The sequence below is a fragment of the Eupeodes corollae genome, chromosome 3 (assembly GCF_945859685.1).
Source record: "Eupeodes corollae chromosome 3, idEupCoro1.1, whole genome shotgun sequence".
NCBI classification, from domain to species: Eukaryota; Metazoa; Arthropoda; class Insecta; order Diptera; family Syrphidae; genus Eupeodes; species Eupeodes corollae.
The window spans coordinates 82226580-82246239 of NC_079149.1; the positions used below are offsets into that span (position 1 = coordinate 82226580).

The 19660-nt window shown below is 33.9% G+C and overlaps 1 protein-coding gene across 1 annotated transcript; it reads left to right on the plus strand.

Moving 5' to 3' along the window:
* The first annotated feature begins 2157 nt into the window (after window positions 1-2157).
* On the plus strand, window positions 2158-18451 carry LOC129951890 (protein KRI1 homolog). Its single transcript, XM_056064248.1, has 4 exons — window positions 2158-3137; window positions 10062-10188; window positions 10293-11522; window positions 15282-18451. The coding sequence occupies exons 2-4, from the start codon at window positions 10066-10068 to the stop codon at window positions 15372-15374; spliced, it is 1446 nt and encodes a 481-aa protein (XP_055920223.1). The 5' UTR covers window positions 2158-3137; window positions 10062-10065; the 3' UTR covers window positions 15375-18451.
* The last annotated feature ends 1209 nt before the right edge of the window (window positions 18452-19660 follow it).

Genomic DNA, 19660 nt, shown 5'->3' on the forward strand with positions numbered 1-19660 from the left:
TCCGATAAAATATCGGATGTAATAGAAAAAGCATTAGAAGAAAAACAAGTATGTTCAGCTATTTTCTTAGATGTTGCTCAAGCTTTTGGCATGGTTTGGCATGAGGGACTTGAGTACAAACTGCAAAGGGATCTTTTCAGGCAGTACATCTCAGACCGATTGTTTAGAGTTAGGTACGATCAAGAATACTCGGAATTGAAGAAAATAGAAGCCGGTGTACCACAAGGAATTGTCCGAGGTCCTACCCTATATTTACTATACACAAGGGATATTCCAGTTGGTAATCACACCATAATGGCTTCTTTTGCAGATGATACAGCAATTTTTGTACCCGACAAATGTGTCTCTAAGGCAGCACTAAAACTACAAAATGCCGTCGACACAGTGAGAGCTTGGACCGAAAATGGCGTATCAAACTCAAAGGAACAAAATCTTGACATATAAACTTTACAAATAAAAAGATAAACAATATTCCAATAGTCATGAATAATCAAGCTGTACCTTACGCCAATACGGCCAAATACCTTGGAATGACTTTGGATGCAAAATTGCAAAGCTTAAGTGGAAAGAGCACATCAAAAAGAAAAGAGAAGAACTAAACTTGAAATATAGAAAAATGTACTGGTTGCTTGGTAACAGCTCTGATTCATCAATACAAAACAAAATAATGCTGTATAATCTAATCAAGTACTAAAGCCTGTTTGGACCTATATGGCTGTACAAAGAAAACAATTACCGAAATCATCCAAAAATTCCAAAACAAAGTCCTTCGTGGAATACTTAATGCACCTTGGTACTCGTACATAAGAAATACCGATCTACATCGTGATTTACAAATAGAAATGGTTACATAAGTTGTTAAAAAATACGCTGTTTCGCACAACCAGAGACTGCAAAGTCATACTAATTCTGAAATGGAGTCCGTATTGAATATAAGAAACCATGTTCGGAGATTAAAAAGAAAAAAGCCTCACGAGCTTATGGTCAAAAAAAAAAACGTGGTAAAGTATTAAAAGTTTCAACTTCCCCCAAAGTGATTGTACAAAATTAAGAAAGAAAATTCGGAAGTCGATCCTTCAAGATTGGTCCTGATGAAGAGGTGGTTTTAGTGGTTAAGAGTCCCACACTACTTGGTGTCGAATACTGCCAAGTGTCTATTGAAGATTTCCTCGTGTCAAAACAAAAAAATGACAAAGTGAAATAAAGCCACATTATTTTGAGAAATTAAACCAACTTATTTTACCAAACGCAAAGTACTTAGCGTTACAGTGAATAAATTAGTGAAACATGTATAAAGGGGCATGCTAACCCCCTCAAACCCTCTTTCTTGAGAATATTATAGGATTTGGGAATTATGAATTTGCCAAGGGGAAAGGAATATATTTCATAGTTGAATTTAAAAATGAAATTAGTCCCTAAAAAAACATGAATTAAACCCCCGAAAAAATTTGGATACATTTATTGATTATGTTGATAGAAAAATAATTGTCACCATATTGTTGGGCCATCCTGAATGATATTCTTGCTCTATAGCTCTTTGGTCAGCCTTATATACGTAACTTACACTAAAGTTAAAAACTTTGGATCACAGCCAATGTTACAGGTTAAGAGGAGCGACATGCTTGTGTATAATTCATGTTGGTCATGTTTTTGTGATAGATAGATACTTACTACCTACATTGCGTAGGTAGTACTACAAAATTAATGATTCTATTTCTTATAGGTTTTTGTATTTTAAACATACTGAAGTCTTCTTAATTTGTAACTATTCCATTTATTAAGATTACAATATGAAATTGTAAAATAAATGTACGTAGGTAACATAGGTATATGTTATATGAAGTCTATGATGCTCTGTACCTTCACTATTGTCTTAAAGTAAGTTCATAAAAGCTCTCACTTATTCGGGCTGCATCAAGCTCAAACGTTTGAAGGCGTGTTAACCTTTAGCTGAAACTTTGCGTGGGGGCATTGAAAAAAAGCTAAGTGTCCTAAATCTCCCAAGACAGTATCTTATAAGGCGATGTTTGTTAAACTAAATAGGTAACCACTTTTCTATTTTCACTTTCATATCAAAATATATAATTCATAAAATTTCTATGGGTTGTAATTTATAGATTTACTCATAAACTGTAGACATTTTGAGAAAGAAAATGAAATAAAAAGCTGGTTTTCAAAGCAGTCCAAAACATACTGCTGCATTCATTATTAAACAGTAAGGTAGAAAACAATTCCAAAACACCCCACGCATCCGACTTGAAGCGAAGTGAAGTGAAGTGGGCTTTAGTATGGTATATCATGGAATAAAGAATGATTTATAAACTATACATTGTATTATTCCACTACGAAAAAGCTCGAGAAGATACATTAAGACGCCTACACCATAAGTTTTTCGCCTAGTGACATCATTGCTTGATTGACGTACATAAGTAGATACGTATTAGGACAATTTACAAATACTCACAAGCCACAGCTGCATACGTATATTTCTTGTTTGAATGTATGTGTAAGAAAACTTCCTGAAGGGGGTGAATGGAGACGTTGGCGGGTGTTTCATTCAAAACTTTTATAGATGCACACTAAACACGAACACACATGAGCAAAAGAAAAGTATATATCCAAACTGGATGAATGAAAATTCATACATTAAGAATCCAGATGAGAGTCCATAAAAGGATGTCCTGCCATGAAAACCATGTTATTCAGTTGGAGTCTTTGAAGCTTTATGTATCATAGAATTAAAATTAAAGTGTAATGAAAAATGATAAAATATAAAATTCTTAAAACAACAAAATTAAAGTTTTCCCAAAGTCATAATAAGTGAAAGTAACTAAACTTAATAAAAATTTAAAAAAACAATAATTAAAATACAGAAAACAAATTATTAAAATTAAAAACTTCTCTTTATATGATTTCTTCTGAAACGGCATTTAAAAGTGTTAACAATTTATATATTGCATAAAAAGTGCCGGCTTTAAGTTCATACTCACTTAAAATATATCTTAGACTTTATTAACTATAAAAGAAGAACTTTTATTGCCAAAGTGTGCGTGATTGGCTTCTGTGAACTTTTCTATTGAAAATACCTGTTGGAAAGTAAAATTTAATATTCTTCCCTGGATTTAAAAAATCAATAGGTGAGTAAAGTATTTATTTTTAGATATTCGTGAAAATATATGTATACACTTATATATGGGTATATACTTGCATATACATATGTTGACGTATCTATTATAAGCTTTGAGTTTTTTTGAGTCTATTTCTAAAAAAATCTACAAGACTTACTAAGTGTGAATCACTATAATTAGGTATGGAGACGTATTGTTGCGTCAAAACTATAAAAGGGATAAACATTTAACAAATTTGGAGGTACCTACATAAGTAAACTTTTTGAAAATATAAGTTTTATATGTGCTGTACATATATGTATGTATGTATGTACATGATTGGGCATTTACCTTCGAAAGCATTCTTTTATGTCGAAAATGGAGCAAACAATTTTTCAATGAAAGTTCAAAATATCCTTGGCATAATTTTATGGGCTTTTATGTTCGCTGTTGAAATATCAAACAATGCAAATCCATATAGTCTGTAGGATAACCAATACAAAAAGTTCATACTAGCCAAGTGTTATTTGTAGAGTTTTACAAAATAAATCATTTCGTAAGTCACAGATTTTTTAAAAAATTATTTATTACATTTTATATATTTATAAGAAAAAAACTAATTGAAACAAAGAAACACTTTTATTAAAACTCTGCAAAGCTATGGATGTATTATAAGATACTAAGATATCTCCTATTCCAAATTATACGATTTTATATATCCAGGAATTAAGGTGTAAAAGGTCAAAGGGCAACGAGAAGAAATTAAGGGATGCCTGAACCATATGTATTGTTTGATGTTCAGGATATGAACATTTCAAAGACAAAAACGGTATAGCAGATGTTTTAAAGTCAACTTGCTATAAAGTTTAAATATAAGATTATGTGTTTTCAAGTATTATAAAAGTTGTGTCTTAATTTTCCTTAAATGCAATTATTCGAGATATTTTTTTGAATTCATATTTTTGAATGAGTTTTAATATAATGTTTATGAACACATAAAATACACAAACTTAATAAAAATTGATGTGCTGCAATAAAGGTCACTTCAAATCGAATTTTCACTGCAGTTAACAGGAGATAAAGTTACATTTTTCTAGTATATGTACATGACCTATACTTATGGTTATGTATTTAAGATATTCGAAGCAAGGTTATCTTTTTCAGTTAAGAACTTGATAATTTTGATTGAACTTTGGTGTTTCAAAATTAAATGCATTTTCTATGCGAACTTCTTCAAATTTGTTTTTAGATACATAAGTCATGTGCAATAAACAATTTTAAAATTGTATTTATTTAACAAAGTTTTTCCGTTTCTACAGCTAGAAGTAATTTGTTGCTTGTCTTTTTTATATAAATTCAAAACATCCATTCGACATTGTTGAAGAAATCATTATAATACACTCTGTTAGATTTGTCTACACAGAGAGTCCTTATTCATCGTATTTTGTGCCGCGTCTGTCCATTATATAATACACCCTGCTTCATCTGAATCTGAATACGCATAAACATTTTTGAAAATACGCACAAACATTTTTAAAAATAAGAATTTTGAAAGAATTATCCAAAAACAACACTTGCAAAACTTTCTACTAGGAAAAATTAAGTATGTTTTTCAGTCAACTGAATACGTACTAAAACTTAAGTTTTTTTCTTTTATTTTTAATCATTTCGTAAATAAGTTTTGCCATGAATTATAAACATACTTTTTAATATATTAGTACTACGAAATTTCAATTTTCAACATATTCCGAAATCTTTACGTAATGATTGTAATGAGCTGAACAGAAAATTTATTTCTCTACCAGTCAGGTTTTACCAATTCCCAAAAACTCTCATTATGTTAAATTCAGGTCAATTGCAATTCTATCCTTTTTGTCGAAAGTTCTCGAGAGAATCCTAAAAACCATATGAACACATTTCTCGGTTCTACAATTTTACTGACACCTAAGCAATCTAGATTTCGGAATGGCGTAGTTGTTTTATAGTTTTACTCAAAGTAACGGAAGATTTGTGACAAAATTTAGATGAAGATAAAATAAACTTTTTGGTACTCTTAAATTTTCCAAATTCGATATGGTTGACAGCTCAGTTTTATAGGACATATTCGTTCAACATTTTAATTTCCCGTTCTGTACTTAAGATAAACTACTAACAACACCATGGCCTGACAGTAAGCCTTAATTTGGTGGAAAGTTCTTTCATTTGCATTGTTTATCGCTTAGTTTTTGAAAATAACCAAAAAGGTTTACGGAAAGATTTACGCTCTCTTATTTGGCGAAATGCTTTTAGTGAGTTCCTCTTCCTAAGCTACCAAGACCCGTGGTACCACATCTACAATGGTGTGTTAATTTAGTCATTGATGAAGTGACATCTAAGTAAGATAACCCTAGAAGTGATCGCCCGGCCTCTTGTGGGATGCAAAATGATTTGTACTTCCGCTTCAGACTTATTTTAATCTTATATGAAATACCGACGACTATAGTCATTCGACTTGTATATATACTGATTTTCATGTTTTTTTAATAATTTTTATCAGTAAGTCACCCTCTAACAGAGAGGAAGGACGACGGTCCTGTGTTAACCATCTTCCAAAAGATTTAATCTTAGGAAGGATGTTAATCGTATGCTTCTTGCGTTCGCTCACAAGTTGAGAAATTTCTCAGTGCAGTTCTAATCTGAGCCTTTTTCAATAACTTTGAATTGACCAGCATCTTTCACTAACTTGGTACCAGACGCCACCACATGGCAAGTAAGCACTACTTCCTTTCAGACTATAGACAAGCATATAGCTTCCCTACGTCTACATGGAAGTCAGTTTGACATCCTCTCCTTCTGTACTGTAAGACTCTTTCGTTCCTACTTAACAGATCGAATGCAAGCAGTTCAGTTCAAAAACGATTTGCCCGAACTTCTCCCAATCTCTCGCGGTGTTCCACAAGATTCAATTCTAATGTAAATGAATTTCCATAAGTTGTAAAAATAGTTCAATCCACATGTATACTGATGATGTGCAAATGCATTTGAGTTGCCAATTAGGGTAAGCTGTCTTAGACCTTTCTTGACAAATCGCATATTGGTCCCAGAAAAAGGGTCTGGTAATAAATCCTAAGATATCTGTACACATTGTGATTTCATAAAAAGTTGTTGACTTTTCTTGTTTCCTCCGGTGCTCTTGCGAAACTCCCCAATTGAATATGTTGAAACCGTTTAGAACCTATGGAGGTAAGATATTCCAACGAACTTTAACCTACAACACACACATCAACAAAGCTGTGATTACCAACAGAGCCAGATTCATAGGAGGGCCTCCACAAACGGGGGCCCCCACAATAGAGACTTCGAAAAATGTTCTTTACTTCTACTAGTAAACATCTTTTCCTTTGATACTTATTGTACCCGTGAAAAGACTTTAGATGGCATAGGCAGAGATCGAACCCAAGACCTCTGGCATGACAGTCCAACGCACTAACTAAAATGACAGAAATTATTGATCTTTATTTGTTCACTCCAATCAGGCAATCAGTAAAATATCAAAATCATATGACAATGATGCAAACATGAGTGGCAAATACAAGGGGATGCAGACTCTTATTTTGGAGAAAAATCATTTATCGGTGCTCGTAGCTTGTTGTGGTCATTGCCTAAATTTAGTGGGAAAGGCACCTGCTAACTCTTGTCCATCTGCTGTTCAATTCCTCGATTTAAGAATTCATACACGTTTTTCACAGCCAGTACAGATCGACACCGAATTCTGATTGAGAAATTATCGGAGAAGAAAAGCGGCCAGTTTTTAGTCTTGAAAAAACTTAGCGACACTCGTGGTGTTGTAAAGCTGAAGCCACAAAAGCCTTAGTCAACGGCTATTCGGAAATCGAAGAAGCTCTAACCAGCATATCTTCCAATAAGGATCAAAAAGACATCGTGAGGAATGAAGCAACGCACTTTATACAGAAGATAAGTGGTCTCGAAACTGCTTTGCTTACAACATTTTGGAACGATATCTTGGAGCGATTCAACCCTACAAACAAGATGTTGCAAGACACGAAAATGATTCTTGAATCGGCAATGCGTGAACTAGATTCATTGAAATCATTCGTGGAATCCAAACGAAATGATTTTGATAAATACGAGGAAGCAGCCAAAAAAATATCCCATACTGATGAATATGTACAATCACGCACCCACACCATAACGAGAAGAGTGAGTTTGAATAAGCTCAATTACGGGAAAGCACAAGACGCCAATCTGTCACTCAAGGAAAAATACAAAGGATCCGCCATCATCCCAGTGATTGACCAGCTATCCGTTTCACTTACTGAAAGATTGCATGCCTATGAAGCAGTACGTTGGAGATTTGGATTCCTGAATCACATCGAGAAGATGGATGTTGAAAATTTGCTCCCTGCAGTGGAGGCATTAGTGAAAGTGTATCAGGATGATTTAGAGCCTAGTCTTGGTAATGAGTTGGTTCAATTTGTGTCTTTAATTGATTCATACAAAAAGGAAAAGGACTATGAAAAATCAATCGCCAGAACTATTTTACTACCAATTAAAATTTCAGAGCTACATTCCCAAACCTCGAAATTGCATTTAGAATGTACTTGGTTTTGATAGCAACAAATTGCACTGAAGAGCGCTCATTTTCAAAAATGAAAATTATAAAAAAAGCTTCGAACCACTATGGGACAAAACCATCTCTTGAGCATTGAAAGCGATTTACTCCGAGAACTGGATTTCAACGAAATCATCAACGATTTTTCGGAGATAAAAGCCCGAAACCATACAATTTAATTTAAGACAATTCTTTTTTCCGTTTATATACATGTGTTTGTTCAATACTAAAGGAATCTACTTGGTTTCACAAGAAATAATTTATTGAAGAATTGAATTTTGTTCACTTTATTTTAAAAATAATATGGGGGACCCCCGCTTCTTTATTGTCCCGAGGCACCTGGACCTCTAAATCCGGCCCTGATTACCAATATGGTATCCCTGAAGGCATAACAATCCTTTACGCCTATAAGAGTGCAGATGTTTAATGTTATTAGCGAGAACGCTGGTCTTACTTACAATCATTTATGGTTGCGAAATTTATTCACATTGCGATTCCGACGGTAAGAATAGGTTAAACCTCGATTTAAGCAGCCTGGTAGGCACATTTTTCTGCTCTGTCAAAGCTTTTATTATGTGCACTGAATTTATAAGCGCGCTATCATGTTGGTAGACCAAAAACTTACACTTAAGGTGGCTCTACACTTCTACAGTCCTGTGTGAACTAGGGCCTCACCTAACAAAATTCTCCATCTAGCTCGGTCCCTAGCTAGATGTCTCCAGTTTCGCGCTCCAATTTTGTGAGGTCACTTTCCACTTGTGAGCGCCACCTGATCCGTGGTCTTCCTCTACTGCGCTGTCCTATGGGTGTGGATTTGAAGACTTTCCGGCCGGAGGATTGGTTTCCATGCGCTCTACGTGACCCAGGTGCTTTCATCCGCTTTTGTTATACTCCATGCTTCCGCACCGTATAGTAGGATGGGGATGATAAGGGTCTTATATAGCGACACTTTGGTCCTTCGAAAGGGGACTTTTTCACTCAATTGCTTTCTTAGTCCAAAGAAACTGCGGTTAACAAGAAATATTCTGCGTTTGATCTCAGCGCTGGTGTTGTTTAGAGCGTTTACAGCGGAGCATAGGTAGACGAAGCCTTTGAGTTCCTCAAAGTTACGTCTGTCGATGGTGACGTTTTGACCAAGATGTCGGTGTTGTAGGTCCTTTCTTGATGACAGCATGTACTTTGTTTTGCCCTCATTAACCGTTAAACACATTTTTGCCGCCTCTGCCTCAATACTCACAAGGTCTAATTGACATCACGCTGAGTTCTTCCGATTATGTCAATGTCATCAGCGTATGCCAGTAATTGGACCGACTTTTGAAACATAGTTCCTCTAGTGTTGAAGTGTGAGCTCTGCACTATTCTTTCAAGTACGATGTTAAAAAATCGCATGATTTTGGTAGGCCGCTTTTATGGTTCAAAAAATGTTACAATATTTATTGAAATTTCTTCCAGGGTTGAATTCGTTTAAGATGGCTGGATTTTTTGCTGACTTATAAAACTGTTGAACGACTTGAGTTTACAGCAGCTTTTTGTTTGATTTTTGTACCTCTCTTTATGTTTTTTTGTGTACGAATCTTTATTTTTTAAGAAAGAATAGAAGCCATTAAAACTTCGTCAATTTTATCAGCTTCTCCGGTTAGGTCTTGGTCTCTAAGAAATCGGTTTAAAATTTTTAAGAATCACTATAAGGAATGTAGATCTACCGCTTTTTATTAAAAATGTATGATCAGGAATGGAATATTTCTGAAAACAGTGAAATTATTGTCAAATCGTCCAGCACTTGAGAACGCTAATAAACAACGACCAAATTGTCGTTTCCGGTTTGAAGGGAATTTTTGTTTGAATTATTTGGAGTAGTTAAACTATAAACCACAAAAGCTGCAAAAAGCTACTTTAAAAATGTTTTTGCGTATTCAATTGAAGCAGAGTTCACCTTATGCATTTGCAATTAGAACTTTAACAGAATTGGATCAATGCATCTTCTTCATTTGAAAATTAAGTCAAGTGTATGCTGTCTTCTTATAAACAATTCTGTTGTTCGTTCCTTATGATAGATGGAAAGTATTGTAGATATATTCAATAACTTACGAGTAGTCTGTATTCGATATCAATATGACTTTAAAAAGATGAATAAAAAAGGGGGAGGTTTGGAGATGAGTGCATAGATCTGTCGTGCTAGAGTGATTCCTTTCAATGAATTAAAACAACTAATACTTGAAATTCACAGTGTTTCTTACTATGAAATAAACCTTTGGTATTTAATTATTTAATTACATAATAAATTAATTTGAATTATATTTTACTAAAATTGTATTCTTTACTTTTTGTTTAAATTTAAATAGCACAATGAAGTTGCTGATGGTGGTTGCAGCCATTTGGTTTTCAATTGGAACAATAAATTCTCTGACATATCCAATTTTTGGCACAAAAAGATATAACCGTGGTTTGGCGCCTCAGAGATCAGATATGGTAAGACTTGCAATATTTTTTTATTTTATTTATTTAAGAGTTCTTATAATTTTTTTCTTAAATTTACCTCAATTTAATGTTTTTTCTTCACGTGCATTTTTCAGACTCAAAACATTCTGAAACAACCTGCGTATGAACACGGCTATTTAACAAACAATGGTTACTATTATTATCCTCACCATGAATACCATTCATATGGTATGCCAACATATCGCGGTGAATACAAACCTAAAACTTATTACTATTCTTCCGGACCAAGTTACAATTACTACAACGACAGGGAGTCACTCTCGAATCCTTTGGATGATCTTCATGAGGAGATTCTTCAAGAAAATGAACAGGAAAGACAAACAGATCTCCTTCAAAGGGATGATTATGAAGATGATTACTATATAGAAGACCCCAATGAAAAGATACACGATGAAGAAACAACAAATAATTTCCTTCGAAATATGATGGAGTACAATAGACAAAGGGAAAAACAGCAACGATTGCAACAGCTTCATTATAGGCAAAGAGATCAGCTAGATCAGGAACTGCAAGGCGAAAAAGATGAACATTCAATTGCGGATGATGATTACTTCTCGGAAGTAAATCCTGATGATTATCAATTCGAGCCACAAGGTGAAGATAATTTCGATTTGAAAAAATACTGGGATGCTGAACTCTCATCGATGAACAAAGGAGCTTCGTCGACTGATTTCCATTATCGTGAAGAACCCGATTTGACAAGGTTAAACAATGATCAAGATGTTGAAGAACTGAAGTCCCTTTCGAAACACGACAGAGAAAATTACGAGGAAGATAATAAAAAACGATATCACAATAAAGTTAAACAGCCTAGTTTTAACAGTTGGACGCATCCAAAACCATCAGACACTGCTTCTTTCCCACAACAACAAAAGGACTTTGAAGATGATTACAGTGCCGTTGATTATGACGATGGTTCATGGATAAACTGGGATCGTAAAAGAAGTTCGCCTTCGGCTCAGAAGAAAATTCATAGAATGAAAACCATCGAATTCAAAGCGGAACCGGAAATTGAAAGCCACAAATCGTTTATATATACGTCCAACAATAAGAGAAGTTTCTTTCCAAACGAGCCAACAATGTCAACATCAGAGTCAACATCAGTTAGATCGACAACCTTACCATCGACTGCTTATGGACAAAAAGAAAAATACCCACTAGACGAAAGTAATGCAGCAATGATTTTGGATCAGAAAAATGAAGAAAACAGCAATAAAAAGTTTAGTAAAAGTGCAATGGGAATGGAGAATACTATTTATGATACTATAAAGAAGATGATTACCATTGAACAGGAACTGAAAAAGGTAAAATATATGATAATTGAAAATCCAACTTTCTTTTATATTGAAAAATACCGATATTATGATTCTGCCAATATTAAACGTTCTGTTCTGCCGGAAAGGGTCCTTTTTAAAAATGAATATATCTGCAGATACTTTGGCCACATCTGGGCAGATAAACATTTATTTTTATTGTTTCTACCTTCTTCTTTGACAGGGTTACAACTTATGAAACTAATAAGACAGACAACATTACGATACAAAAAATAATAACAAAGAAAGCGTTCTGAAAACATTAAATTGAAGGGTCTGATCAAACTATTTTTGCTGTAGTGGCGAATAACTCGCAACAGGTTCAATTTAAGGACTTTAACTACTGTGAAAAATCAACAAATAATTTAAGGCTAGTTATTGCTCATTCGAATATAGACTATAAAGTATCTCGTTGTATACTTACTTTGACGTTTGTCGGCCTGGCCAATGACTTTGTCATCGCTGCCACAACCGGGATCCGGTCCGGGTCTGGTTCAACATGCTTATCCGCCTTTCCCGATTGTTGGCGGACGACATAGTATGTATATCTGTTGCACATCCCAAGGCTCCGAGCGTCGGCTTGGTCTATGCAATCCTTCGGGTGGAAGCATGACCTTCATCGATTTTATCATAAGTCGTACCGTAAGGAAATTTCCGAGCAGGCGCTTCTGCGCTCATACGCAACCCTCCGGAGTATACCAAGCTTTATATGACTTTGCATGTGGGCCTTAAAACCCCCTAAAGAACTACCATTATTTTTCTTGGCATCAGTTCTATTTTTATTTTGCACTGATTTGTACTTATAATTTAAGATTCTGGAAAAATCTCCCAGTAAATATTTAAGGGTGAGATATGTACAGAGATTTTTGTTTGTGCTTAAAATATTACGAGAACCTGTCAATGTATCTAAAAAGTGGTTAAATTTAAAGAGCCGATGTTGATTTTTAATAAAACACAAATTATTTAGGAAATTCTTGTCATTCATTTTTATTATATGTGGTTCAATTATATATTGAACAAAATATCGGCCAAATGGCCTCCGTGACCTCGGCGGCAAACTTCAATACGACAGTCCAATTGTTCGATGACGATAAGGCATAATTGATGATCTATTGCGTTAATCCTTTAGCTCATGAATTGTTGCTGGCTCATCGGCGTACACCTTTTCTTTCAAAGAAAGAAGTCCAACGAGCAGCTGATTGTGAAATGTCAAAAAAGGGCACTAACTTTGTAGCCGAAATTTGTACACTACGTGCGTCGGAGGGGAAATTTCAACTTCTTTTGTAGTTAGATTAAGCCAATCAGAATCCCTTTACTATGTAGACACCAGCGTTGTGAATGCGACCATTGTTTCGTTAGCTTTGTGGAAAGTGGCGCCGTTCTGTAGAAACTACATATCGTCCAATATCAATATATTCCAATTAAGGCCATACAAAGTTAGTTATTATCTCGCGTTAGTGAACAACATTCACAGCAACTGCCTGACCAGACTCATTTTGAATCTACTGAGGTGAAAATAAGCCTCATCACTGAAGATGGTATTCTTCAAAAATTAATCATCCACTGTTGACGTTTCTTCCCATCATTCTGACTATTGACGAAGCTTGAAATGGTCAAGAGACTTTGGTTTTTGAGTCAATTGCATCTTGTAAGCTTGTAAATGAATAATTTTCATCAAGGGTGGACTCGTCTTCGTGCTCAACAATTGCACCTCTCAAGTTGAGGTGGATGGCTCTTCAGCCACAATATCGCGAACTGCAGCAATATTTTCTCAAGTACGAGCTGCACGAGCAAGCACTGGTGGTTTCAAATCTCTTATAGACGCGATTTTTCCGATTGTAATCAAATTTGCACAATTAAATTGACCGACAAAATCACAAAGTCCACGATATGCATTTTAATTTTAAAGGAACATAACCTTAATAACTTTAAGGGAGGCGTTGTCTGAAATTGAGAAATGTCAAACAAAATGCAGAACAAGACGTAACGTTTAGGTTCAGTTAACATTCAACATCAGCCTTTAAAATTTGGCCACCCTTTATTTGATAACTTTACCCCAGCAACGAGACACGTCCACTTTCTTCCCACATTCTTTTTTTCTTACCGAAGAAGTGATAAATTGAGAGCCATTTTTTGGGGCCTAAATAAAACCCTTTATACAATTATTGTGCAATTTGACTCTTAAGCCTTTTCACACCAAACCCAAAACCAGAGTTTCGGCAAAAAGGTTTCGAAAACCCAAAAATCGTTCACACCGAACATTTACACGTTTTCTTTTGACATTTAAATTTTTTTAACACCGGGTGTCAAATTTTGTATTGAAGAAAAAAATTATTGCACAAAATATGAAGATTTGTTAAACTTTTTTTCATTATCTCAAACCTCTATCATAAAAAACGTCGTTTTCCAAGTCCTTCCTTTCACAGTGAAGGTGTTCTATGTGGTATTCACTCAAGATTCAATTTTTTTGAAAAATCTTGAAGTGCAAACATTCTCCTAAGGATTTGTCTTTGCCGTCAACGGCCTTAAGTCGATTATTCTTTTCTGTGCTGTGATAGAGCAGCATATCAGCGCAGACAAGGCCGTAACACTAGCTTGTCTCGAAGAAGAGTTTCAACTGAAGACGGGTGGAATGGGCTCACGACATGAACTTACAAGAACTACAAGCTCGCTTTCCTGTAGCTATCCTCTTTGTTCACTTCAACCGGTCCAAACAATTCACTAAATACAAGCCTATTGTCTAGAAAATACATTATCATAGAATCAATTATAAAAAAAAAACTGTTAAAATAAAAAATCATTTTATTTAAAACACTTTCTTCTTCTTTCACAACAAATTCAATCCAAAATACTGAGCTTTTGACTATTGCTTCTCTTGGCCAAATATGCCTTCAGGATTGCCATATACGTATTGTAGCCGTCCGAGCAGGGGTTGTGAAGATCCTGAACGATTTCATGTAGGTCCTTATAGACGGAGCAGAAAAGGTTAATTCCTAGTTCTAGATTCGTACCAAAATCACACTCATATAAAGCGATCACTTTAGCTGTTATGAGGGGCTGCAATATCTTCATGACTTTCTCTTTGAGGACTCGTCTGGCTAGTCCAAAGCACTGAGGATCTTCTTGATTTTGGCATCGCAGTCCATTAAAACGATAGCCCACTGTTATAGTTTTATTTACTGGAACAACGATTCCCACATTGTGTCGTCACGCCACTAGCCATAGTGAATCCTCCTTCCTCGCTTAACAAAGAGCGTTTGAAGGATTGTAAGAGAACCGCCAGTGCCGGTACTTTTCTTATTTACCACGACCAAATTTATTTCAAAATGAAATATTTGTTTTGACAGCAGCCATCAGCTGTTTTATTTACATTAATTTGAGCGCTGAATGTTTCGAAAGGTTTGTTTGTTTAGTTCACCTTTGAATTGCTACTAGTTTTTGAGAGGTTTTATATAAAACTTGTGGTTTAAGAAAACTTTTTGTTTACGAAAAATTGTGGTTTACCAGAAATGTATGGGAAAACTTGAGTTTTCGATGTAGGTCTTCGGACAAAACATAATCTCACAAAAGCCGGGCTTAGGACTTTGTGTGAAAAGCCTTTTAAACAATTAATTAAGATAAAACAAATATCTGAACAGAATACATACATTTAAATCTATAATAAATATTTTAATATATAAGAATCACAAAAATTTTATTATATCATATGAATAAAACTAAAATACTGTCTTCTTTTTTTCTTTATTTTAGAAAAGATCCAGATCTAAAATGCAGAAACGAAATACAAACGATGCAGGAAGTGTAGTCAATCAATTGGATAGTCTTAAAAAACATACAAATTGAAATTTTCCATCGTAATATTACTAATTTTATTAATTATTTTAAAAAATCATTCTGACTTAGGACATCGATAAGTAAATTAGTCGGAGTAAATGCATACCTTCAGGTTATTTTGTTTATATATTTTTTAATGTCATAATAATAATAATTGTAAATAATATATATACATACATAAAATAATCAGACAACCTATCTACATACATAGACTTTTAAATATTCTGTGTCAAGCTATATAAATAACAACAAAATACTTATTTTAAAAATTTGTATAAGGTAAATATTGTACAATGTACATACTGTTTGTACATATACCTACCTAAAACGTACCTATTTGCAAGTACAGAGTATATAACAAATTGAGCCTTAAAACAAAATCTATGCATAAACTTTTTAAGTTTTGTAAAGCCTACAAATTTCAAAAATTATGTATATTCTATTTGTATATTTTGCGTTTAGTATAATTTAAGTTTTGTATCAAGACGACTCGATTAAGATAAGTATTTTTCGACTTATTCCGTCAAAATATGACTTTTTTACATTGACTTTTTTCTATTCGATATTTGTACATACATATTTACAAATGCACAAATTTCCACATTTGTGAAGGTATCAAAATCAAAGCTTTAAATTTCCACTTTTGTATGCCTTCATTTTGTGAGAAATGATTTTTTCTTTAAGAAAAATTACAATGTGCAACAAATTTCATTCACTTTCAAGCTGATATTAAATTTTTTGCTACTTATTTTTGTTCATTGGTGACAATCCAAAGCGTGCAATGACTAAGAAATAATGACAAACTATTATTTAGCAGGAATTTAACTATAATTTTATAATATTAAGACCACGTTGGTGGTAAACTCAAACCTAAACAAAGATTTCTTGCCAAACAACCGAAAGGCAAGTGATTTGTTTTTACAATATCTTTAATTTTTAAGGAGCAAATGCCAAGCTTCTAGTTCTTTGTCAATTATACGCGTGAAGTTAAGACAATTATTCTTTTATATTCTTTTAGCTGAAAAACCATAAACAATTAACAAAAAGGTTGAATTGGGCGAATTTGGATTCTGTTTACATCAAAATTCTACCAATGACTCAGATATTAAATTTAGATGAAAAACATACATTTTTACCATTTTTTTTCTTTCTGGAAAAAATTAAGAAAAACATTAATTTAATGCTCAAAAGTCCTCTGATTTTATATTTTTTGGTATTGTCACCATCTTTTGGTGGTTGTCTACCGCGGTCACGGAAGGATTTTTGTCTAAAAAAATATAAAGTATTTAAATATACACTTCATGTCACATAAATAGGGACAAGCTTTTTTCGTTCTTATTTGACGATATTTTTCAAACACTTAGGTTTTTTGGAAAAACCCAAACGTAGATGAATTAAAATGCATATACAGTACGTAATAAGTTTATATTGCAAACACACTCTTTGGATTCAGTTGGTAAATACAAGTTTTATGGCGGTTTTTCCGAAGAAGGTCATAAAAAGTACCTGGTTTTTTGTATCACATGAGTAGGGACAGAATTTAAATTTAGATAGATAGATAAGATTTTTATTGCTCGTCTTACATATTTTACATTGCTCACAAAAATCAAAAGAAGAATGGCAATCTGCCGTTTGCATAAAGCATATACTTGTTTTTATGAAATATAATTTATGAATAAACAAATTAGGTAAATTATATAAAAAGTTATTTTGAATAGTTTTCTATCAAGATGAAATATTATCTTGAGAAGCTTTCATTACAAGTTCTCCTCCTATAATTTAAAACCAATTTGCAGTACATGTAGAGTTTTTTAACATCAACTTCGTTCAAGAATAATACAATTTCATTTTAATTCAGAAAAAACCGTTCCAAGAACATTTCTTCTGATTTCTTTAAGAATTGGACATTTACCCATGAAGTGAAATATATCTTCTCTGACTTGTGGGTTACGTTAAGAGCATAATATTGAAAAATTCTCTATTTGTGGAATGGACCATCATCGAAATCTCCGTGAATAGTTCTTCGCATCCAAATTGTGATTGAGTTTACTGTAAATTGCTCTGTTCAGGGACCCAGTTGCTTCGTTAATGCGTTCTCCCCATAAAATATCATCAACTTTTGCAATTAGGTGGTATACTGACTCTTTCCACTGTTTGAAATCAAAGTTGTAAATATATGTTAAGGTCCATCTTACACTCCCTAGTAAGTTTCATCCATTCTGCATAGATTTAAAATTACCTTTTAGTATTATTTTAAATTAGATAAAAGGATACTCTTATTGTTTGGGAGCGTAGTACTAGTATTTATTTGATTGAATCAAAAAGTATAAGTAGAGGTAAAGGTCTAATCAAGGATGAAACTAGCCGAATTCAAGCTTACCACGATTTTGCAATATAAACTTAACACATACCTCATTCAACCCACATTTGGGTTTTTAGAATAAACCTAAGGGTTTGGAAAATATCGTCAAATTAAAAACGAAAAAAGCTTGTCCCTATTCATGTGACACGAAGTTTAAATTATATCAAAACTTTCTATTGAATTAAAACAAAAAAACTCTTAAAAATAGTAAAGAAGACAAAAAGAAAGAGAATAAAAAAGAAATACAAGGAATGAAAAAAACAATAAAAAATCAAAGATTAATGAAATGACTCAATTTTTTAAAAACACCACATTCATCCAATCCATAGAAAAATACCTACTTCGTACATATAAGTACTTAAATAGTTCTTCTTTTAAAACAATGTTAATACAAGGAAATTATTTAGAGGCGATTATTTAAAAAAAAAAAAAAACATATATCTATTTTACATTTGATATAAAATTATAATTAGTGATTATGGAGACTGATTTTTAAATAAGACAAAATGTATCTTATTCACTCATAAAACTACACACATTGTAAAAACTTACAGAAAAAGCGAAGAAAAATTGTTCATAGTATGAAATATCCGAGTAACTTATATTAAATATTCAATTAGTTATATATAATATAATGTTATTATTAAAATAAATGTATTTCTAGATTATAGAATGAAGAATAAAAAAAAAATCTTATTCACAGAATAAATAAATCTTATTCGCATTATTTGTGTTTCACTTTTTTAACGTTCATCGTGAACATTTAAGATTTTTGTTTAATATCATAGTCAAATGCACGACTGGGTTGCACGAACTTGCTCCTGTGTGCAAAGAGAATGTTTAAAAAAGTACCCATATAAGATTTAAAAATAAATAAATATAGAATAGTTCATTGGTGTACTCAGCTTTATGCAGATAGATAGATAGATAAAGACATGTTTATGATGATAATGAAGGAATGTTATTGGTAGGTAGAAGGTACCTACTACAAACCAATCACATTCCTTCTTTCCAACAAGTTTTCAGCGCAAACATGGAGTTATTACGTTCGGTTTATTTTTTCGTTAAAGTTTAAAAAAAAAACAAGCATGGGAACAGGTACTAGAAATTGCTATTCATGTGTTGGTTACAGGCAGGCTCTTATGCGTTTTGGATTTTAGTTATGAAGTGACACGTAAGCAGTAGTTGTAGAGGTTACTTACTTACTTACTTAAGGTGGCGCTACAGTCCGGGCGGACCTGGGCCTCAACCAACATGCGTCTCCAGCCAGCTCGGTCCCTAGCTAGCTGTCTCCAGTTTCGCACGCCAAGTTGGTTGAGGTCCACTCCCACCTGGGTGCGCCACCTGAGTCGCGGTCTTCCTTTACTGCGCCGTCCCTAGGGATTGGATTCGAAGACCTTCCGGGTTGGAGCGTTGATGTCCATTCGCTCTACATGACCTAGCCATCTAAGCCGTTGGACTTTAATTCTGTTAACTAGGTCAGTGTCGCCGTACAGCCCGTACAGTTCGTCGTTATATCTTCTCCTCCATTCTGCATCTATGCACACGGGACCAAAAATCACCCGAAGAATTTTTCTCTCGAAGCATCCTAAGACGCTCTCATCTTTCTTTGACAGGGTCTGGGCCTCAGCGCCATAAATGAGGACCGGGATGATGAGTGTCTTATAGATGGTGATTTTAGATGCTTGAGAGGGGACTTTACCTTTCAATTGCCTTCTAAGACCAAAGAAGCAGCGATTTGCAAGAGTTATTCTTCGTTTAATTTCAGCGCTGGTGTCGTTGTCTGTATTAATAGCGGTGCCTAGGTAGACAAAGTCCTTAACTACCTCAAAGTTATAGCTGTCCATGGTGACGTTTTGCCCAAGACGTCGTCGTTCAGTATCCTTTTTTGATGACAGCATATACTTGGTCTTGCCCTCATTGACCACTAAAC

Excerpts from the sequence above, each read along its gene's own strand:
- LOC129951890 (XM_056064248.1), top strand. The coding sequence starts at position 10,066 with ATGAAGTTGCTGATGGTGGTTGCAGCCATTTGGTTTTCAATTGGAACA. Across the intron at positions 10,189-10,292 it reads CGCCTCAGAGATCAGATATG|ACTCAAAACATTCTGAAACA; the intron begins GTAAGACTTGCA and ends TGCATTTTTCAG. Across the intron at positions 11,523-15,281 it reads TTGAACAGGAACTGAAAAAG|AAAAGATCCAGATCTAAAAT; the intron begins GTAAAATATATG and ends TCTTTATTTTAG.